The sequence below is a fragment of the Bufo gargarizans genome, chromosome 6 (genome assembly GCF_014858855.1).
Source record: "Bufo gargarizans isolate SCDJY-AF-19 chromosome 6, ASM1485885v1, whole genome shotgun sequence".
Lineage (NCBI taxonomy): Eukaryota > Metazoa > Chordata > Amphibia > Anura > Bufonidae > Bufo > Bufo gargarizans.
Window position 1 is genome coordinate 137,277,748 of NC_058085.1, and position 24,476 is coordinate 137,302,223.

Below are 24,476 nucleotides of genomic sequence, written 5' to 3' on the forward strand. Positions count from 1 at the left end.
CCCATTATAGTCAATGGGGACGGAGCGGTGGTCCGCGGGCACGGCGAAATAGCCGCACGACGGATCTGACATGGTGAACAGCCTGTCGGATCCGTCCTGCCGCAAGTGTGAAAGTAGCTTTAGCCTTTACCACTTATTATTGATACATGGTATCCGTGCTCCAGCTGAGTTCAGTGACCTTGTGTGTGGGATACATGTGATATAGTCTCCTGTGTATGAGGCCTGAACCATACAAGTCCCTTGAAATGACCTCAGACACCACCATTCCTATTGTGGAAATGTACACGTTCATTGTGGATAAAAACATGTCGTGACACTTGTACAGAGCAGCTTATATTCTGTCCACCCCACACTGATGCTGTATATGGGTAGAGGGGGGAGGCTGGGTGTGTACTTAAAAAGACTACAACTCCCAGAAGGCAATTGACCCTGCTGTAGATGTCAAGTTAATGGCTTACGTGCCCGCGTGGCCTCATGGGAATTGTATTTTTTCTCTAGGTTTATTCAGGCAGCGAAAAGCGTCCTTCACTACAACCTCCAGCATGCTTTGCGGTGTGCAGCCAATAGCAGCTTTCTAACCTCCCCCTTACCCGGCTTCGGATTAAAGATGGCGGATAGGAGTGAGACAGCAGGAGGCGAACGGTTGGGGGAGGATGAAAATGGACACGGACATTGCAGCGACTGCGAGAATGAGGAGAAGCACAGCATTAACCGGGGGTAACGCCACAGTCTATCCCGGGCTCCCCGGTGTCCCGTTCTAGAGTGCCTCTAATACACTGTGCCCTGGGGCCCGCCTCTGCTTGCTCTTGATTGGCTGAGCTCTTGGGAATCCTGTATAGTGATTGGCTGCTTCTGCTGTCAGTGAAGGATAAGGCTTGAAATGAACGCTGTAAAATGGGCGTTATGAGCGGTGTTCGTTAGTAAATGTCGTTGGGTCCGTGTAAATCCCATAAGTAATGGAGTCAGGTGCTGGTCAGTGGCTGGGAGGGATTATGTGGGGACACCTGTCTTATCAGCAGGGCTAGGTGATTAGATCCATCCCTTGTGATCTGAAGCCCTGGGGATCTCATTGGAAGGTTCCAGATCTCCATGCAATCTCAGTGATCTAAGCGGATTTCCATGAATTATACTATTCCTGATGAGCATTTTGTATCAAATATCCGCTGTGCAATTATATTGCCCTAAAGGGGAGCTCTGCTGCCACCTCTTCTGGATGCTGTATCCATGGGGAATAGAGAGTAGATCCTTTATAATGGCTCTGCCCCCAATGACCATTCCTAGAGGTATCCCCCTGAAACCTCAATAATGCTTCTGCTCCTATGTGATGCCTTTGGACACGTCTTGGATTTGTATGTCCGTACCAGCACAGAAAATCTGTCAATGCACAGGGAGGCTCCTAATGGAATTGGGCTGCTCACTTCTGTGAGTGACATAATAGTGGGGTCTGACCAGTAGGAGCCCCATCAATTCCAAGAATGGGGTGTCCATTACCTGCTCCCTACCATAGACTATAGTGGAGAGTGACTGCGCATGCTCAGAGCGGGATTTCCCATTGTTTTTCCTACACAGAGATTCCTGTCAATCTGAATAGAGTCCTGGTCACGCTCTGCTTCTGCCCCACTGTAAAGGCCGCATGCACTTCAGGAAACGCGTTCCGTGCCTCGGGTGCAACAGCGGCTCGTTATAGTGATTTATGATGTGCGAGTTCTTGTCGGATTGTGGGTCTTTTGTACTGTACTCCCGTCAACTGCTACACGGGCCGCATGCATGCCGCCTCGCTAGGAACCAGGTCTGGCTTATAGGGGTTTTCTGAGAAAGTTCTACTGATGACCTGTCCTCTGAATAGGACAACAGTATCTGATCGGTGGGACCCCAGCCGATCAGGTGTTTTGAGAGTGCAGCGGCCCTCGCAGCTTTCTCCACACCATGTGATGTCACGTTTAGCTGTCACATGTCACAGACGCTACACAACGTATGCCGCTGTGCTTTGTGAGCTCGGAGAAGGCTGTGGTGCTCACAGGAGTGCCAGTGCCTTCTCAAACAGCTGATCGGTGGAGGTCCCAGGTGTCGGACCTCCACCGACCAGATGCTGATGACCTATCCAGAGGATAGGCCATCGGAAGAAAAGTCTCAGCAAACCCCTTTACTCTTACTGTGTGGGGCAGTGGTCCCATTACCATCCTATTGTCACCTGTCTGATTAAAGGGCATCTGTCAGCAGATTTGTACCTATGAAACTGTCTGACCTGTTACATGTGCGCTTGGCAGCTTAAGGCATATGTGTTTGTCCCATGTTCATATGTGCCGACATTGCTGCGAAAAATGATGTTTTAATATATGCAAATGAGCCTCTAGGAGCAACGGGGGCGTTGCCATTACACCTAGTACCTAGAGGTTCTGCCCTCTCTGCAACTGCTGCTCCCTCTGCGCTTTGATTGGCAGGGTCAAGCAGTGAAAACGTGATCACCACTGGCCCTATCAATCAAAGTACAGAAGGCGCGGCAGTTGCAGAGAGAGCAGAGCCTCTAGGATTAATGGCAACGCCCCTGTTGCTCCTAGAGGCTCATTTGCATATATTAAAACAACATGTTTATCAGGAATGTTGGCACCTATGAACATGGGACCAACACCGATGCCTTCACCTGCCAAGCGCACATGTAACAGGTCAGACAGTTTATAGGTACAAATCTGCTGACAGACGCCCTTAAGGGTCCATTCACACGTCCGTTGTTTCTTTCCTGATCTGTTCCGTTTTTTGCGGAACAGATCTGGACCAGATCTGGACCCATTCATTTTCAATGGGTCCTGAAAAAAATCGGACAGCACAATGTCTGAATTTTTTTCAGGACCTATTGAAAATGAATGGGTCCAGATCTGTTCCGCAAAAAACGGAACAGATCAGGAAAGAAACAACGGACGTGTGAATGGACCCTTAGGGTACAGGATGCAGGGGCTATACTGCATTTATGTCACCCGCCAGGTAGCTGATCACAGGGAACATCTTGCTTTCAATTACCAAAAGCTGTAGCATTAGGCCTCTAAGACGAGAATGTCCTGTGCGGAAATCGCACTCTGTGTGTCAGTGTGACTTCCCTTTATGGACTCTGCTTATTTTGCAGGAGCTCACGGCATTACACTAATTTATAATGCTGCTTGACCTGCGTCTAATGAATTATACTGACCTAATGCTGTGTGTCGCTGGCATAATGCTGTCAGTATGATTCTGTAAAAGTAAATTCATGCAGAGACGCACATCATTATAAATCACATACGTATTATTGGTCTGTACCTGATCCGCTTTTTTTGCGGGTTAGAAGCAGACCCATCGGGGGGGATTTAACAAAACTGGTGTAAAGGAAACCTGGCTTAGTTGCCCATGGCAACCAATCAGATTCCACCTTTCATTTTTCCAAATGGGCTCTAAACAATGAAAGGTGGAATCTGATTGGTTGTCATGGGCAACTAAGCCAGTTTTCCTTTGCACCAGTTTTGATAAATCTCCTCCATTTGCTTCAATGGGGCCACAAAAATTGCAAACAGCACTCCGTGAGCTGTCCGCATCCGCAAAAATATAGAACCTGTTCTATTCTTGTCCGCATTACGAAAATGAAAGGCAACCGGAGCGAAAATACTGTGATTTTTCCTGAACACAGATATGATCAGTGATAAACTGATTGAAAGGGTCAAGGATCCAGTCCGGATACTATCCATTCGTAACAAGCATCGTATCCGGACAGAGAACTTGCTCGTATGAAAGAGAACTAAATGTCCCCTCCAATAAAGTCCTTTATACGTTTCCCAGGTTCCACCAGAGTGCAGGTGTAGCAGAGCTGAGGACTTAGCTGCAGTCCCATGTAAAATCAGACCTTTAGCTCTGCTACATCAGCACGTATGATGAGCGCCCGCGTCATTCAGAGGATAAGCGTCTGGTGGCAGATTATGTGCCTGTCTTATTACTGTGATTATGGCCCGTATAGCTTGCCAGTCACTTACCGCATTCAGCGATTGTCCATATTGATAACCATGAGGTCGCTCGCTATAGATTTTCTGTATGACTGGTCATGTATGCTGGGTGCCATGCCCCCGAGAGCTGGGACAGAAGATGGAGCTGTCCTCTATATACTGCAGGATGATGGAGGATCTCGAGCAGCTGCTGGCACTCAAGCCTTTAGTAAACCTATGGGCATTGTACACTCCTCTGCCCTCAGTTGCTGGCAGTGAACGGATTCCCCTCCCATGTGGAAGCCTCTGATGGTTGTAGTAGTTTTTGTCCCTGCCGTGTCCTGTGACACGCAGCGTGCTAGGATATAATCGCACTTCCTGAGACTGCTGCAGGCAATTTCCAGTGCTTTATTGCCTTCTCTCGTCACGGGACGGCACAGCTGACGGTCACAGCTATTGCTCCAATGCATGTCTGTTCTTTCATGTGAGGTCTACCCTCGCCCCAAAATATCATTTCTGGTTATGTGTGTCCTATAGAAAGCATCTGGAATCTTGGAAAGCTGTATTGGCAGCCATATTGGGCTTTACCCAGCTTTCCCAGAAGCCGAATTGGGCTATTTACCCATCTTTAGGACAGGTCTATAGGATACTTAGCCAGTTAGTTTTGTTTCGTACATGAACCCTATGAACTTGTAAAGCGCTGCGGGATATGGTGGCGCTATATAAATACATTTATTATTATTACTTCTCAGAACCAGCAGTCTGTGTTACGACCACATAGGGAATCGTATAATTACCATTACCCATAGTTACCTGTAATAGACCACCTTTTTTCAGTCCAATCCCCCCTCCCCCCTAGATTTTAAACACGTGGCCCTCACCCAAATAGCCCATAGTGCCCTATGTCTCTGGCACCGTCTGCCTGTGCATCTGTCACATGAAATGGGACTTTAAATAGGGCTCCATTCCACATGGCCGGCTCAGGGACTGTAATAGGATTAGCAGGTATGTTCACCCTCTGTGTGGAATTTCTGTGTCTCCATTGCTCGTTGTGTCGGCCCAGTGAGTATGAAGCCGGTTTTAGGATGCTCTGTAGATCTGTACAGGGGTTTTCCTGCTATTATATTGCTAGGATATGTCGATACTTCCTGATCAGTGGGGTGCTCACGGCTGTGACCCATATCTACGCAGAATGAAGGGGTGGCTGCGCTTCTGGATTCTCACTGTTCTGGGAACCGCAACGTAGTCATGAAAGGAGCTTGTATTGCAGTATAGTGAGGGAACAGGAGGGACCGCGGTGCGGGGAAAAGCCAGAGGGACCTCCGACCCTTCATTCTTGACATCACTTTGAGTTGCAGATGTTTTAGAATATGCTAGCGATATGCCAGAACGTTACAAGATGGCGTTCTGTACTGTTAGTGGGTAGGTGGATGTTGTTAGGAGCCGTATACAGCTATATCCCGATTTCAGATCTGCTATTGATAGACATGTCATCGATATTCTTGGCGAAGTAACCACTTAGTTACTGTAGTAGAAGGTAAAGGAGGCGGCACTCACCCATGCAGTTCAATAAAAATTATCCTTTATTTCATACGGGATGCAAATACGGTATCGGCAGAGGTAGCGGGGATGGATAGCAAATAGTCCACACAGCGGCGATGGTCGTTTCGCGCAGAAACCAGCTTCCTCAAGCCACTGACGTCCACTTAGTGCCCATACACATTAGAGGAAAGTCGCCCAACCCTAATGATTTTGAAGAGATCAGGTGATTAAGTGTAGGTCTACACGGCCAAAGTCAGGACAACCCTATGCACATTAGGGAAGAATGATACTGTTCGAGGTCAGGATCGCAGTGTTGCTGTGATCCCATAGAAAAAAAAAGGGGTCGCCCATGTGCCTCGACTGCGACCCCGCAAGAAATTTGCAGCATGCACGTGTCTCGGACTGTGACCATTTCTGTGGATTCACTGCAATGCCTCAACGATCCTGGCCACGACCAGTGTCGCCCTACCCTAATGTGCATAGGGTTGTCCTGACGTTTCCTCAACTGCAGATTTAGGGGAAGGATTAAGTGTTGGAATTCGGCATGCCCACTTTTTATTCCAGTGAGAGCTTCACCGCTAGTAGAGGGATCAACTGGTTATTCCCCTTTCACCACTGAAAACATTTGCAAGGCCAGCTAAGCGGACATGTGTATAGGGGAGTCAGGGACAATAGCTGTTTACCAAGCAAGCAGTTGTCCGGCAGCCATTGAAGGTGTATGTGCAGCTGTATTTTCAGGAAGCTGTTTGCTTCCACGATCAGTGAAGTTAGAAACCAGGTATTCACAAATTTTCTTGGATTTTTGTCTTCTAGAGTGGGCGATGACACTGGAGTCAAGAAAAAGAAGAAACAGAAACGCAAGAAAGACAAGGGTGGAGATAAATTGGATACTACTGATCCTCCGGTGAGGATCTTGGGATGATGCCTCTCCTGCCTTGTTCACGGTGTTCCATCTGTGTAGATTGGTGGGGAATGGGGATGGTTTCCTAATTACAGTATAAGGAAATCAAGTCCATCATGGTACTGGTGCATTCAGTATTGGTCTGGAAATATAATTTTTTTTACCTACTGGTGTCCAGTGTGCAAACAGCCAATGCTTTATAGCAATGCCGTAAAGTGCCAGCATCAGACAGGACTAACGTGTAAGATTGTAGTCTGTTGCATAAGGGTCCATTCACACGTCCGCAAAATGGGTCCGGATCGGTTCCGCATTTTGTGGAACGGATCCGGACCCATTGTTTTTCAATAGGGCCAGAACAGATGCGGACAGCACACTATGTGCTGTCCACATCCGCACTTCCGGATCCGCAATTTCGATCCCGAAAAAAAATTAAAATAAATACAACATGTCCTATTCTTGTCCGCAACTGCGGACAAGAAAAGGCATTTTCTATTATAGTGCTGGCGATGTGCGGTCCGCGAAATGCTCAACGCACATTGCCGGTGTCCATGTTTTGCGGATCTGCAATTTGCGGACCGCAAAAAACCTACGGACGTGTGAATGGACCCTAACTCTGGATAAGTAGGTATGAATGAACGTACAAACGTGACTTGTGTATGTGACTCTCCCTTCGTCACTTGTGTTGGCAGCTACCTGTGCCAGGGTGATATCATGCATCATACTTTTGTCTTCCGCTTAAGGTGAACACACTCCCTGCTGAAAAGATCCAGGAGATCCAGAAGGCCATTGAGTTGTTTTCTGTAGGACAGGGGCCAGCCAAGACTATGGAAGAGGCTAGCAAACGAAGCTACCAGTTCTGGGACACACAACCTGTGCCCAAGCTAGGTAAGAGTACATTGGGAAGAACCTATGAAGAACTTGTGACCCATGAGGTTGGCTGCTCTTCTACTCTCTCTAATAGTTGTTTCCCCATAGGTGAAGTGGTGAGCACACATGGGCCCATTGAACCAGACAAGGACAATATCCGCCAGGAGCCGTACAGTCTTCCACAGGGTTTTACCTGGGACGCTCTGGATTTGGGTGATAGTGCAGTGGTAAGTAAATCTGCACGTCCCTTCTGCCTTCTGTTCATGCTCTCGAGTTCTTAGATGCATCCATTGTGACTGGTTACTTCTCTTCAACAGCTGAAAGAGCTCTACACTTTACTCAATGAGAACTATGTGGAGGATGATGACAATATGTTCCGTTTTGACTACTCCCCGGAGTTCCTATTGTGGTGAGTCTGTTTTTTCTCTGTCCTCCTGTATCATCTCCACTGTCTCCTCACCCTACATTGGAAATGATTTTGTGTGATTTTTGTCTGGCAGGGCACTGAGACCTCCTGGATGGCTGCCACAGTGGCATTGTGGGGTGAGAGTTATTTCTAGCAAAAAACTAGTGGGATTTATCAGCGCCATCCCAGCTTTCATGAAAATCTATGACCTGTAAGTACCTGCAGATTAGAATTTGCATCACCCTTCATCCTGGAATGATGGTATTAGTTGGTATTAAAGTGATATTCCTATGTAATAATATGGCCATATCTGCCATAACAAGAGAATGGCACCGCAGTCAAGCATGCACACTGCCACTCCATGCAGTTCTATATGATGACAGAGATAGTGGAGTGAAGTCTGTTAGTCCGATAGCTGACTACCATTCCATTTAACTCCTTCATGCTCTGCGATGCCCTATTACATCAGAGTGCAGGGAATTGGAAAAGGGATCAGACCCCCAAACGTTGCAGTACCATAGGGGGATAAACATAAAATTCAAAAAAAGTGTTTTATAAAAAAAAATATATAAAATTCCCCCAGTTTACAATTAAAAAAAATATTAGACATATTGGGTATCACAGCGTCTGTAATGACCGGCTCTCTAAAACTTTTACATGATCTACTTTGTTCGGTGAACGCTATAAAATAATAAAAACTATGCCAGAATAGCTACTTTTTTTTATTTATTTATTTTTTGTTGTCACCTCACAAAAAGAATATTGAGTGATCAAAAATTACTATGTACCCCAAAATGGTACTAATGAAAACATCATCTCGATCCCACAAAAAAGCCCCTGAACAAGACCATCGCCAGAAAAATAAAACAAATATGTCTGTCAGAAAATGGCAACACAAAAAGTCTTTGAGGGGGGGTTTTAGTTTCCAAAATTTTATGTAGGAGGGTACATCATGGTCTCTTTAAATGCGACATGGCTCCCAAAAACCATTCTAGCAAAATCTACCCTCCAAAAACTATTTGGCGCTCCTTCCCTTCTGAGCCCTGCTGTGTGCCCATTCAGCAGTTTACAACCACTTATGGTGTGTTTCTGTAAATCAGGGTAATAAATATAGAATTTTTTTGGTGTTAACCCTGTGTTACTGGTAAAATGAATTAAAATAGGAAAATCTGCAATTTTTTTATTTTATTTTTTTACATTTATGCAAGTCCCTCAAAGTGACTTCAGAACTGAATTGTTTCTTAAATGCGAAGCCTTCTAACATCCTAAAAAAATAAAATTACATTTACAAAATTATGCCAATATGAAGTAGACATATGGAGAATGTTAAAGATGTTCTCTGGGCTTTTAAATTTGGTGACCCATCCTCAGGATAGGTCATCAATATCATATTGTCAGGGGTCCGATACCATGTATGAAGGGAAGCGTGCTGTCTCCCGTCTCTTTTGCTGCAGGAAGGGGGAGCAGGAAGGGAGACAGCACATGGAAGCCTTCCTTCATACAGCTGATCGGCGGGGGTGACGGTTGTCGGAGAACCCTTTTAATAACTATTTTAATGTATCGCTATCTGTTTTTTAAAGCAGAAAAATTCAGATTCTGAAAATGGCAAATATTGTCAAATTTTCTGTAAATTTTGTGTGTGTGTATATATATGTGTGTGTGTGTGTATGTATGTATGTGTATATATGTATATATATATATATATTATTTTTTTTTTATTTTTATTTTTTTAATAGTACAATGTGTCATGAGAAAATCTCTGAATTGCTTGCTTTTTTTTTTTTTTACTTATCCAACGTTACAATGTAAAGGGACAAGTCAGATATGCCAAATTGAGGCTGGGTCCTGAAGGATGTCGCATGATGATGTAGATGTCCAGCATGTATTTCACATGTGAAGATCACTTGGTTGTGAATGATGTATGCATCTTTTTTTTCTTTTGTTTCAAACCAGCACCAAGAAAATGGTGGAGATCAACTTCCTTTGTGTACATAAAAAGTTGCGCTCTAAGAGAGTGGCTCCAGTTCTAATTCGAGAAATCACCCGTCGAGTCAACATGGAGGGGATCTTCCAGGCAGTCTACACAGCAGGCGTAGTTCTACCCAAGCCAGTAGCCACATGCAGGTAAGTCATATTTTAACATCAAAGGGTTTATGCAATGTCAAACATTTATCACCTATAGCCACAGGTTCAAGTAAAAATAAAAAATCGTCCTTTCCCAAAATAAAAGTAAAAAAATGGGAAAAAGCGAAAAGTAGACATATTGGTTATCGCCGCATCCGTATCGACCGGTTCTATAAAAACATTACATTATTTGCCCCATCAGGTGAACGCCATAAAAAATAAAAACGGTGCCAAAACAGCCATTGGTCACCTTGCCTCACAAAAAGTGTAATACCAAGTGATCAAAAAGGCGTATTTAGCCCAAAATGGTGCCATATAACACCAAATAATTAACTCTGATACTTAAATAAGCATAGCAGGAGGAACTACCAATAAATTGAACTATACCTCACAAAAAAACGCAATTACCTCCATTCCAGATAAATAACAGAATATCTTTATTGCATACATAATTAATACATCTTAAAATACAAAGAAACAATAATCGGCAAGTGAAACCCCCAAATGAGGACCAGGAGGGGGCCGCAGAGCTGGGCAGCCACAATAAATGAACGATGAAAGCGAAATAGTAAGAAATAATACCACTAATCAATACCCATAAAGTGATTAAAACATACCAGGAGAAAATCCCAGCCCAAAAATACAACATAAGTATAGGGCAAAGTGGAATGTAGGAAGATGGTGATACCATATGTAGCACGCAGACTCTGCAAGCCACCTCCTCCCAACGCAGTTTCGCATTGCAAGAAAAAATCGATTAACATAAAGTATCTATTAAAAAAAAAAAGTGACATTTTGTAATTTCACCTCCATTTTCCTTTTATTTCTTGTGGAACACTTCAAGGGTTAACAGTTTGTAACATCAGTTTTGAATAATTTGAGGGATGTAGTTTCTAAAATGGGGTCATTTATGGGTGGTTTCTATTACGTAAGCCCCTCATAATCACTTTATAACTGAATTGGTGCTTAAAAAAATGGTTTTGGAAATTTTGTTGAAAATTTGAAAAATGGCTTCTAAACTTCTAAGCCTTCTAACGTCCTAAAAAAATAAAATTACATTTACAAAATGATGCCAACATAAAGCAGACATATGGGGAATGTTGATTGATAACTATTTTATGAGGAATTACTATCTGTTTTAAAAGTAGAAAAATTCAAATTTAGAACATTTCAAAATTTTCCCACATTTTTGGTAAATTTGGGATTATTTTAGAAATGTGAAATTATAGCGACTCAACTTTGACTGTCATGAAGCACAATGTGTCACGAGAAAACAGACTCAGAATGGCTTGGATAAGTAAGTGTTCCAAAGTTATTACCACATAAAGTGACACGTCAGATTTGCAAAAATCGGCCTGGGATTTAATGTGAAAAGTGGCACGGTACTGAAGGGGTTAAGCATACCGAAATATAGTGGAAGTGCACATATTTATACCCACCAATGACATCAATATGGGACATGTAGAAGGTCGAGGAGCAACCATATGCCATCTCTTGTTTTTCGATGAATCCCTGTTGAGCACAAGCTGCAGGCTCTATACTGGGTGTAATGTCTGTGTAATGAAGATGGGCTTTGGTTTTGGGTGATGAGGATGGATTGAAAAGCTAAGCTAGACCTTAGAGGACCTGTCATCACAAAACGCAGTGCCATCTGCAGGCAGCGGGCTTTAGAGCAGGAGGTGCAGATATATAGTCTTGTGGGAAAAGATTCAGTAAAACTTGCTATTTATACATCACCTGTGCTGCCCATACTAACAGCAGTATAAGGGTCCATTCACACGTCCGTTGTTTCTTTCCTGATCTGTTCCGTTTTTTGCGGACCAGATCTGGACCCATTCATTTTCAATGGGTCCTGAAAAAAATCGGACAGCACAATGTCAGATTTTTTATTTATTTTTTCAGGACCCATTGAAAATGAATGGGTCCAGGTCTGGTCCGCAAAAAACGGAACAGATGAGGAAAGAAACAACGGACGTGTGAATGGACCCTGAAGTAGAGACAGGTGAGTGGATATCAGCGGTCTGTCATTTATAAGTAAGTGGTTGCCGAGAACCAACATCACAATCATTGCAGACTGGGCCTGGAAAAGAGTCATGGCCTCCTGAGAAGAGTCCTGGTTATTCATGAATTCCTGCTCTCCTGCCACCTGCTGATGTCTGACAGGCTTCTACCTGGTTTTCTCCCCATCTCTCTAGGAGAGAACTGCCAATCATCAGCAGGTGGGCGAGAGCAGGAGATTATGTATAACCAGGACTCTTCTCCGGTAGATGGGACTCTTTTCAAAGCCTGGGCTGCAATGATTATGATGCTGGTTCTCAGCAACCACTTACTTTTAGCTGATGAGTGACACACCGCTGAGATCAGCATTTCTGTCACTATTTTATGCTGCCGTCAGTGAGCTCAGCATAAAGTTGATGACAGATTCCCTTTTAAGGGATCCTGACATCACCATAATTCCTCCCCAACCACCCGCAGTACCTCACAGCTGTAGTCATCATGTCTCCACCGATGTCTTTTTTTTTTTTCTGTTTCATCCCATAGAAAACTTTGCTAAAAAAAAACAACTTTATTTATCCCTGGCGTTGTATGCAAATTTTCTGCTTAATATCAATAGAAAATGGTCAAGTTAGGCGTGCCCCTTTCCCCTGATTGATGGCTCAGCGTGTACTTGGCTTCAGAAGCTCACTCCTGGGAGTTGGCACCTGAACAGTGAGCCTCAGAAACCAGGACTAATAATAATAATCTTTATTTATATGGCGCCAACATATTCTGCTGCGCTTTACAATTCATGGGTTCATGTACAAACAGTCATAAATAACCTAGCTACAGACAAGTCAATAATTACTACAATAGGAATGAGGGCCCTGCTCGCAAGAGCCTACAATCTATGAGGCGATAGGGGTGACACAGAAGGTAAGTGCTTGTTTTGTACGATGGGAAAATAGAGACGTAGATCTAAAATCTAAATCTGCAGGAGCCAGTTGCCAGCCGATATCTGTAGCGCTTTTAGGTGCGGTGGAGGGTTTGGTTGAGTATCGGTTTCAGGAACTGATAAATGGGATAACAGGAGATGTGATAGGCCACCCTAAAAAGATGTGTTTTTAGGAAATGCCTAAAATGGTGCAGGATGGGGGAACGGTTAGCTTGACTTGAAGTGTAGAGACTGCTGCCCCCTTGACTTTAAGCAGCCAATTTGCATACGCCGCCTGGGATAAGGTTTTTTTGTTTGTTTGTTTTTTGCATAGTTTTCCATGTGATGAAACGGATAAAGACGTTGTTGGGGGTCCTCTTTAAGTTCTTCTGTGGTGTACAGGTTAGGCAGCTGCTTGTGGAGATCTTAGCCTTTGTTATCTGTTCTTCAGGTACTGGCACAGATCGCTAAATCCTCGCAAGTTAATAGAGGTAAAATTCTCTCACCTGAGCCGCAACATGACCATGCAGAGGACTATGAAGTTATATCGACTGCCTGAGGTAACCCATGTCTGTCTACAACATACATAATATTACCTCACAGAATATGTACCAGGGACCCGCATATTGCTGTGTGCCTTGAGCAGTGAGGTTTAGTGCACCTCTGAGGGACTATAAGGCATTAGTTTGTCCATAGTGGGTTTAGTGTTGTAACTGATATTCATTTACTTGTTCAAAGGCCCCTAAAACTGCTGGTCTGAAGCCCATGGAACTCTGTCACATCCCAGCGGTGCACAAGCTTCTATCCAGTTACCTTTCCCAGTTCAATCTGGCTCCAGCTATGAGTGAAGAGGAGGTTGAGCACTGGCTGCTTCCACAGGAGAACATCATAGACACCTTTATTGTGGAGGTAAAATTAAGAGAGTGCACCTGATATCAGGGAGGGGAGTTCACCAGTTAATGGCCGATATGTTTTCTATCTGCAGACTCCCAAAGGAGAGATAACAGACTTCCTAAGCTTTTACACGTTGCCCTCAACGATCATGAATCATCCCACACACAAGAGCCTGAAAGCGGCATACTCCTTCTACAATGTTCACACCAAGACGCCTCTTGTTGACCTCATGAATGATGCTCTCGTATTGGCCAAGTCTGTGAGTTTGGCTTGTTAAAATGACTGGGCTGGGAAAACGGCATCTGTAGTGTCTTCCCTGTGCAGAACCTTATGCCTTAAATCTCATCTCTCTTTATTTGCAGAAAGGATTTGATGTTTTCAATGCTCTGGATCTTATGGAGAACAAAACCTTCCTCGAGAAGCTGAAATTTGGGATAGGAGATGGGAATCTTCAGTATTACTTGTATAATTGGAAGTGTCCCAGCATGGGCCCTGAGAAGGTACGGTAATAACCATAGGGTATACGTTTGCTATGGCTCAGATTTGCTTGGGCTATTAAAATAAGTGTGGGGACTTATGTGATGCCTTTTGTGACTCCTCTGCTAGAACGGTCTTTGTCACCTATGATAAAACCTTTTTTTTTTTTTTTTTTTTTTTTTTTTTTTTTTTTTTTTTTTTCTTCTTCTTCTTCTCTCTTCCCAGGTTGGTCTGGTTTTACAGTAAATGCCTGCAACCCCTATATCTGATTTGGGGGGGGGGGACGACAGGATGTATAATGGGCCGCCAGCTGCTCATGATGCCTGAGGTTGGACACTCAAGAAAGCAGCCCCAAGAAGGAGGGCAGGATTTGTCGGCGCCGCTCTTGAACACATCATGCTGATGTAATATGGGAGGGAGTCTTCAGGTTCATGGAAGTGCAAAGTAGGGAGCTTCCTCTAGCCTGGCTTGACTTAAGGATATTTCAGGGTTTTCTCTACTCCCTTCCCACTGCTGTGAATATGAAATTGCGACCACTCTTCCTTTCCTGCTGCCATCCGAAATGAAACGGAGTTGTGGCTGAATATTAAAGTATATATTATATATATCTGTAAGCGGGTACTTCATTTTGTTTGACTTTTATGTGTTCCTAAGGTTTAAACACACAGGCTGGGCATATACATTAGGTAATTGGCACGATATGTCATCCACCGGTTTGTTTTGCAGATTGTCTATCCATAGTGGTGCAGATAATTCACTGACCCCTACTAAAGCTGGCTATAGATATATGGACACATCTCCTGCGGATACGAAAGGATACATTTCAACACGAGGTGCCTGCCTAGGGCTGTGGAATCATTCAGTAGAAATGTACGGTCTTTATAGTAGAAATACATAATTCATTTTATTATATGCATAGCTTGTTGCATATTTCATTTATACAAACTTTTGGCAAACTTTTGAAATTTACTGTAATCATATAAGGTGATGCACTCTAAGACCCCTATTTAACAACAGCCAGTGGTCAGAAATTATTATACATGAGCCATTTATGAGGTTGGCGTGTTGAACACAGCATTTATGTATATTGGGGAATCGGGAGAGAGCTGTTGTGTATAGGCCCCTTTTAAGAATTGCTGAATGAGATTAAATTAGAGGAAATTTACTAAGGCCAGCATTTCTTAAGGTGGTGTTACACTGCCAATGTAAGGGCAGTATGAGTGCTGATGGATAACACATCCATCAGCACTCATTTGCACTGGTCTGATTACACATGCTGATGTAAGCAGTGTCTTTCACATAATTTTTATTTTATTTTATTTTTTTATGTTTTTGTTACTTATGTAAATGGTTTTGGAAATTACTGTTCATGCGGATTACACAGGGGGATGTGCTGCCCATAATCCAGCATCTTTCATCCTGACGAAAGAGAGCGTTTGCTCGTTGATCGGCTGCTTGATAATACAAGCCTATTATCACCTACAAGCGTTCCTATAAGCACTTTTACCCTATAATTTGCCGATAACCGTGCGAATTGCCTTTTACGTTGGTCTTCGTCCAAATGGCCCTACCCACTTTTAATAAGTGATGCCACATTTCTGGCACAAAAAGCCATCATACAATCCCACTATATTGTGCGTTTCTGTCATTAAAGGAAACCTGTCACCAGGATTTTGCGCATAGAGCTGGGGACATGGGCTGCTAGATGGCCACTAGCACATCTGCAATACCCAGTCCCCATAGCTCTGTGCGCTTTTATTGTGTTAAAAAACTGTTTTGATTGATATGCAAATGACCTGATACGAGTCCTGTAGCCGGAGAGGAGTCAAGCGGAAAGGAGCCCAGCACCGCCCCGCGTCCTCCGAATCTCCTCCTTGCTGGCTGACGTCACAGAGCTCGAGCGCCGAAATCTCGCGATGCGCGAGCTAGCGCATGCGTAGTTTGTTCCCTGTGCTGATGCCAGTACAGGGAATGAACATGATGCCGACACTGCGCATGCGCTAGCTCACGCATCGCGAGATTTCGGCGCTCCAGCTCTGTGACGCCAGCAAGGAGGAGATTCGGAGGACGCGGGGCGGTGCTGGGCTCCTTTCCGCTTGACTCCTCTCCGGCTACAGGACTCGTATCAGGTCATTTGCATATCAATCAAAACAGTTTTTTAACACAATAAAAGCGCACAGAGCTATGGGGACTGGGTATTGCAGATGTGCTAGTGGCCATCTAGCAGCCCATGTCCCCAGCTCTATGCGCAAAATCCTGGTGACAGGTTTCCTTTAAGATCAAGTTCAGGGCAGTTTGTTTATGCCTTAACTAAAGTACAGTGGATTTTATGACTTTATTTTTTTTCTACCTAGTAGATAAATTCACTATTGTGTTTGCTCACACAGGTTCGTAGTGGTGTTTTTTTCCACATGCAGTTTTTGTGTTAAACAGAAAATCTATGGGAAATTTGAAACACTGGAAACAAGTGTGTTTTTGCTGCTGGCGGTTTTTAACTCTTTTAGGACCCTTTTGTGTTTTTGTCTTACTCCCTGCCTTTCCGGAGCCATAACGTTCTTATTTTCCCATATGATGACTTGTTTTTTTTGCCGGACAAGTTGTACTTTCTAATGGCACCATTTAATACATACAATGTTAGGCTCCTTTCACACTAGCGTTCGCTGGTCCGCTCGTGAGCTCCGTTTGAAGGGGCTCACGAGCGGACCCGAATGCAGCCGTCCAGCCCTGATGCAGTCTGAATGGAACGGATCCGCTCAGACTGCATCAGTCTGGCGGCGTTCAGCCTCCTCTCCGCTCGCCTCCGCACGGACAGGCGGACAGCTGAACGCTGCTTGCAGCGTTCGGGTGTCCGCCTGGCCGTGCGGATCCGTCCAGACTTACAATGTCAGAGAGCAATGAGAAAGCAAAGCTGTTAAATATATATATATTTTTTTTTCTCCAATGTATTCACTGAGGAAAAAAAACTGTCAGTTGAAATGCAGAATGTAAAAGTAAATTTCCATTTCGTCCACCATGACGGCTCTACTATGAGATTGACCCTTGACCTCTGTAGGGGCAGGAACACAGAGTTTAAAAGGCCACCACCCACACTCACCCTCAGTGTTTCCTGTCCCTACGGGGTCAACCACACAGAGAGCCCTCCTGGTGGAGGTGAAGAGAAAAGTTTATTATTTTGTTTAAATACCTGAGGATTCCGTCCTCGTCCCCTGCCCTCCTGCGGTCCGGTCCAAAGCTGGGCAGGGGATTCATTTGGAGCGATCTCTCTTCTGTAACAGGAGCCTGTATCCCTCCCCACAGTGCGGTCCCCCTTCCCTATGTAAGGAAGCTGACCGCAGAAAGCAGCATGCTGAACGCCGACTCCGGGAGGCCTCAGCATTACACTCTGCTTCCGGCGCTGGAGGCGGAAGGGGCGGAGCTTGAGTCGGGCGCTCGGCAGTGACGTCAGACGCCGGACATACTTTTGGCGGCAGATTCAAAAAGGGAAGGTTCTACAAGCGCAGTGGCACCGATCTTCCTCCTGGTACAGGTCTGATGTCTGCTCCTGAAGCCCCGGACGCATCTACAGCCCAGATGGACCCTGAAGCTCCCTCGGCTACTCCAACAGTGAGTTCCCCTGTGGGGAAGGACAAAATGATGTTTCTCTTTTTGACTTGCTGGCTGGTTTGTCTATTGATACCTGGCTGCTCCTCTCTTATAGGGAGTTAAAGAGCCCAGGACGAGGTCTAAAGTGCAAAGATGTGCAACTTGTAATAGAAAGCTTCCTGAGAATTATAAAAAGAAGCTCTGCCAGAGTTGCATAAAAGATCTTATAAAAGAGGAACAACCGTCAATTTTGTCTGAGGTCAAAACGCTTATTCAGAACGAAATTAAGTCCTCTTTGGCCTCCCTCAGATCAGCCCCGTCTACACCTCCTGCAAAAAGACCAAGATTATGCGCCCCATCCTCCTCTGTTTCAGAGATTATGGACGAGGGGGCCTCCACCTCTGGACAGAACGTGGACCTTGACGTGGGGGAGATAATGGAAGATAGTAAGAAATATTTATTTTCTTCCGAGGATATGGAGGAGCTATTGGGAGCCGTGAGGGCAACCATGGGGATTGAGGAGGTGAAAAAACCAAGGTCCGTCTTGGACGAGATGTTCGGGGGACTCAGAACAAAAAAGTCAAAAGTTTTCCCAATGAATGAAAATTTAAAGGACATGATCTTAGACGAGTGGACTGACCCCGAGAGAAGACTAGGGGTATCCCGTGAATTCAGAAACCGTTTGTTATTTGATCCAGCGGACGTCAAATTGTTTAACGAGACCCCCAAAATTGACATCCAAGTGGCAAAAGTAGTTAAGAAGACTTCCCTCCCATTTGAGGACTCTTCACAACTACAGGACCCAATGGAAAGGAAAGCCGACTCTCTCCTAAAAAAAAATCCTGGGAGGCAGCCATGTTTGGAGTTAAGCCCAATATAGCCGCAACATCAGTCGCAAGATCTATGTGTTTCTGGCTTAATGAACTAGAAGAACACATTAAAAACAAGACTCCTAGGGAGGAAATTTTGAGTTCTGTTCCACTCCTCAGATCTGCCACGGCCTTCCTGGCGGACGCCTCGGCGGAGTCGGTGAGGTTTGCCGCTAAGGATGCGGCCCTCACCAATTCCGCAAGGAGAGCTTTGTGGATGAAAGCCTGGGGAGGGGATAGAGCAGCAAAAGCAAAATTGTGCTCCATAGCGTTTTCTGGAGAATACGTTTTTGGACCCGTATTAGACTCTATCTTGGAAAAGGCTGCTGATAAAAAAAAGGGGTTCCCAGAAGAGACCAAAAAGAAGCCCTTTCGTTCTTCCAACCCCCAGACTAGACCCTATAGGGGCAAGGGAAAGGGGGGTAGATGGAGTTACCAGAAGGAAGGAAAAGGCAGAGGTTTCCTTCTTAACCCCCAAAATAAAGATAAACAATGACGCCAGAGTAGGGGGAAGACTGCAGAATTTTCTGTCCCAGTGGGAGTCGATCACAAAAAATCCATGGGCCCTAAATATAATTCGGGACGGCTACCAGAATAGAATTTTTCTCAGTCCCCCCAAAGAGGTTCAAAATAACCTCTCACAGTCCAAAAATAATAGAAAAAAATCTGGCAGGGTATCCTGCAACTTATAGACTCAGGCGTTGTGACAGAAGTCCCAAGTGCAGAAAGGGGAAGGGGCTATTATTCCAGTCTATTTTTGGTACAAAAACCGGATGGTTCCTCCCGCACCATTATAAATCTAAAGGGATTAAACGAAGCGGTTGCATACAGAAAATTCAGGATGGAATCTGTAACATCCATCATTCCCCTGATCAAAACAGGAGACTTCATGACGTCCATAGATTTAAAGGACGCGTACTATCACGTCCCCATAAACAGATCATCGCAAAAATTCCTCAGGTTCGCTCTAGTGGACAGCTCAGGAGTTGTAAGACACTTCCAGTTCACCGTGTTACCCTTTGGGATCTCATCTGCTCCAAGGGTATTCACAAAACTGGTAGTAGAAATGATATCCCCCCTGAGAGCAGAAGGGATAAAAATCTTCCCATATTTGGACGACTTTCTGGTCCTGGGACCTTCGGAGCAGGAGACAGACAGCATCACCAGAGACCTGATGCACAGGTTTTCAGACCTGGGGTGGGTAATAAACCTGAAAAAGTCAAGCTTAGTCCCCTCAACTAGAATGAAGTTTCTGGGGGTAATACTGGACTCGGTCTCCCAGGTGACATCCCTCCCTCAGGAAAAGGTCACGTCGTTTATGGAAAAAACACAAAAATTCCGAAGTCAATCCCTGTGCTCCATTCGCAATGCCATGAGCCTCCTAGGCACAATGACCTCCTGCATAACAGCGGTATCCTGGTCTCAGGCCCACACCAGGATTCTCCAATCTTGGATCCTGAGGGTTTGGGACAAGAGACAGTGCTCTCTAGAGAAAAAGATCCCCATCCCGAATCAGGTGAAATCAGATTTAAAATGGTGGACGAAAGAAGAAAACCTGCAAAAGGGCGTACCCTGGGTAAAAGATCCGGAGATTCAAATATACACAGATGCAAGTGGTACCGGATGGGGAGCAAAAATAGGCCCAATAAATTACCAGGGCACTTGGTCAGACGCCATGAAAAAATGTTCCTCAAATCACAGAGAATTGAGGGCAATCTGGGAGGTACTGAAGTCATCACGGGACAGGGTCTCCGGAAAACACCTAAAGATCCTCTCGGACAACGTAACAGCCGTAGCATACCTAAAACATCAGGGGGGCACACGATCATTAGGCTTAAAGGAGTTGGCAGAAAAAATATTCTCCTGGGCGGAAAAGAACGTTCTATCCATCACTGCTATCCATCTAAAGGGTACAGAAAACATACAGGCAGATTTTCTCAGCAGAGTAACCATAGATCCGGGGGAATGGGCCCTAAACTCAATAGTTTTCGAGCAGATTACCAGGAGATGGGGAACCCCCAGGATAGACCTGTTTGCATCAAAAAAGAACGCAAAGGTCCATCCCTTTTGCTCCCTAAACCCAAGAGACAACCCATGGGCGACAAATGCATTCTCAGTCAGGTGGTCTTGGGACCTAGCCTATGCCTTCCCCCTTGGCCTTTAATACCCAGGGTGCTGCAGAAGATAAGATCGGACCCAGTAACCGTAATACTAGTTGTCCCGTACTGGACAAAAAGGAATTGGTTCCCGGTGTTAAAAGAACTAGCTCTAGAAGAACCCTGGATAATCCCCCCACAGGAGGACATTACCTCTCAGGGTCCAATTCTTCACCAGAATCCAGGTCTCTTCAGACTTTCGGTCTGGATCCTGAACGCAAGATCCTAAAGAGCAAGGGGATATCAGAGAAGGTCATAAACACCCTTAAGTCCAGTAGAAAAGAGGTTACTTCTGCAATATATCTGAAGATTTGGAAGAAATATTGTAGTTGGTTAGGCCAGACTCCTCCCGTAAACTCTTCCCCCAATATCAAAAAAGTGCTAGACTTCCTCCAACGTGGGTTAGATCTAGGCCTTAGACCAAGCACACTCAAAGTACAGATCTCTGCTTTGGGGGCTTGTTATGATACAGACCTGGCCAGTCACAGGTGGATAAGGAGGTTCATAAAAGCTGCCTCAAGACTGAGACCTTCCTTAGCCCCTAGGATGCCTCAATGGGATCTAAACCTGGTCCTAAAAAACCTTACAAATTCGCCTTTTTCTCCTACGCAAGAGATGTCTCTCAAACACCTATCCTTTAAAGCAGCCTTCCTAGTGGCGATCACTTCAGCCAGACGTCTGGGTGAAATCCAAGCGCTGTCCTGCAGGGAACCATACCTCACGATCTTCCCGGACAGAATAGTTTTGCGTTTAGACCCTGGTTTTCTCCCTAAAGTAGTGTCGGACTTTCACAGAGACCAAGAGATCATCCTTCCATCCTTTCCCAAGGGCGACCCATCACAAGATCAGTTCCAGCTCCTGGACGTCCGGAATACTATCATACAATACCTGGACTCAACAAAAGAATTTAGGAAAGATGATAACCTTTTCGTTCAGTATAGGGGTCCTAACAAAGGGAAAAAAGCATCCAAAGCCACGATTGGAAGGTGGATCAGATCTACTATCATTTGCTGCTACCAGAGGTCGGGTCTAGACAGCCCCACGAATATAAAAGCTCACTCTACAAGAGCTATGGCGTCCTCATGGGCAGAAAGAGGTGGTGTCTCCCTTGACAGGATCTGTAAAGCAGCCACCTGGTCCAATATAAATACTTTTATTAAACATTACCGGATCAATGTGTCAGCTTCTACGGATTTAACCTTCGGTCAGAAGGTTTTACAAGCGGTTACCCACCCTGTTTAATAATCTGGTAGTTCTCATAGTAGAGCCGTCATGGTGGACGAAATGGAAAGACCGTAATTAGACTTACCGGTAATTCTGTTTCCTTGAGTCCACCATGACGGCCCAGATTTCCCCCCCTGAGTTTTAAGGAGGGGTTGAGTATGAATTAATACTCAAAAAAAAAAAAAAAAAAAAAAAGAAATAAGGAAATAAAAATTCAAAAAAAATAAAAAAAAAAGTATATATTCATATACTTGCCTAGGTTAAGGCTACACCCACTTGGTAATTTGGAAAGCACTGAGGGTGAGTGTGGGTGGTGGCCTTTTAAACTCTGTGTGTTCCTGCCCCTACAGAGGTCAAGGGTCAATCTCATAGTAGAGCCGTCATGGTGGACTCAAGGAAACAGAATTACCGGTAAGTCTAATTACGGTCTTTCCCATTAAAAGTGCCCTGTCTGACCCAGGAAGAAGTACAACAGCAACGTCTTAAAGATTGAAAAAGAAAATTTGGCGGGACCAGATGATGTACACCCCCGAGAATTTATATCATAGCTAGAACCTTATTTCTAATATTTAAGGACTCTATACTGACAGGGAGTGTTCAACAGGTTTGGCGCATATCAACTCTGGTGCCAGTATTAAAGTGTCCAAAAACAGAGCCTGGAAACTAGGCCAGTAAGTTTAACATCTGTCGTGGGTAAATTTATTTGAAGGTTTCCTAAGAGATGCTATCTTGGAGCACCTCAAATGAAAATAAGCAAATAATGCCATATCAGCATAGCTTCATGAGGGATCATTTTCTATGAGGAGGTAAGTTCTAGACTTGACTGTGTCGAATCAATAGATGTCGTATATCTCCAAAGCATTTGACACTGCACCACATAAAAGGTTAGTATAGAAAAAGAGAATGATTGGACTGGGAGAAAATGTCTGTATGTGGGTAACTGGCTCAGTGATAGAAAACAGAGGGTGGTTATTAACAGTACACACTCAGATTGGGTCACTGTCACTATTGGGGTACCTCAGGGGTCAGTATTGGCCCCTATTCTCTTCAATATATCAATGATCTTGTAGAAGGCTTGCACAGTAAAATATAAATTTTTGCAGATGACACTAAACTGTGTAAAGTAATTGACACTGAAGAGGACAGTAGATGGATCTGGATAGATTGGAGGCTTGGGCAGAGAAGTGGAAGATGAGGTGTAACACTGACAAATGTAAGGTTATGCACATGGGAAGGAATAATGCAACTCACCCGTACATACTAAATGGTAAAACACTGGGTAACACTGACATGGAAGAAGACTTAGGAATTTTAGTGAATAGAAAACTGGGCCGTAGAAACCTGGTGTGAGGGCTAATAAGATAATGGGTTGCATGAAAAGGGGCATAAATGCCTGTGATGAGAACATAGTCCTACCACTTTACAAATCACTAGTCAGACCACACATGGAGTACTGTGAACAGTTCTGGGCTCCTGTGAACAAGGCAGACAGAGAGGGTTCAGAAAAGGGTAACTGAAGTAATAACTGGAATGGGGGGACTACAGTACACTGAAAGATTATCTCCGGCAGGCTGTTCCGTCGGGTGAACAGCTTGTTGGATCAGTCCTGCCGCTAGTGACCGTGTGCCCCTGGACTGCCGCTCCGTCCCCATTGACTATAATGGGGGCGGAGGCACGGCGAGAGGCTGCCGGAATAAAACTACATGTCCGACATTTATTCCGGCAGCTTCTCGCCATGCGCTGCCGGAACTCCGCCCCCATTATAGTCAATGGGGACAGAGCGGCAGTCCGGGGGCACACAGTCACTAGCGGCAGGACGGACCCGACAGGCTGTTCACCCAACAGAACAGCCTGCCAGAGGTCAGTGCCGCTAGTGTGAAAGTAGCCTAACAGGCTGAAATGGATGGACAGATGTCTTTTTTCAGCCTTATTAACTATGCAAATGAGCTCTTAACAAGCTCTGCCTCTAATGCCACCAGATTTAAGGCAGCTATCCTGTTCAGCGCTTTAACCCCTTAAGGACCAGGCCATTTTTTGCAAATCTGACCAGTGTCATTTTAAGTGCTGATAACTTTAAAACGCTTTAACTTATCCAGGCCATTCTGAGATTGTTTTTTCGTCACATATTGTTCTTCATGACACTGGTAAAATGAAGTAAAAAAAAAATAATACCAAATTTACCAAAAATTTGTAATAAATTGCAAATTTCCAAGTTTCAATTTCTCTACTTCTATAATACATAGTAATGCCTCCAAAAATAGTTATTACTTTACATTCCCCATATGTCTACTTCATGTTTGGATCATTTTGGGAATGATATTTTATTTTTTGGGGATGTTACAAGGCTTAGAAGTTTAGAAGCAAATCTTGAAATTTTCAAAAACCCAATTTTTAGGGACCAGTTCAGGTCTGAAGTCACTTTGCGAGGCTTACATAATAGAAACCACCCAAAAATGACCCCATTCTATAAACTACACCCCTCAAGGTATTCAAAACTGATTTTACAAACTTTGTTAACCCTTTAGGTGTTCCACAAGAATTAATGGAAAATAGAGATACAATTTCAAAATTTCACTGTTTTG

At 44.5% G+C, this 24,476-nt stretch overlaps 1 protein-coding gene across 1 annotated transcript; it reads left to right on the forward strand.

The window, feature by feature from the left end:
- The first annotated feature begins 565 nt into the window (after window positions 1-565).
- NMT1 (N-myristoyltransferase 1) lies at window positions 566-14,670 on the forward strand. Its single transcript, XM_044297680.1, has 12 exons — window positions 566-717; window positions 6,297-6,387; window positions 7,125-7,269; window positions 7,360-7,478; window positions 7,569-7,660; window positions 7,752-7,868; window positions 9,611-9,781; window positions 13,144-13,252; window positions 13,431-13,601; window positions 13,678-13,845; window positions 13,949-14,086; window positions 14,289-14,670. The coding sequence occupies exons 1-12, from the start codon at window positions 608-610 to the stop codon at window positions 14,307-14,309; spliced, it is 1,452 nt and encodes a 483-aa protein (XP_044153615.1). The 5' UTR covers window positions 566-607; the 3' UTR covers window positions 14,310-14,670.
- Window positions 14,671-24,476: the final 9,806 nt, after the last annotated feature.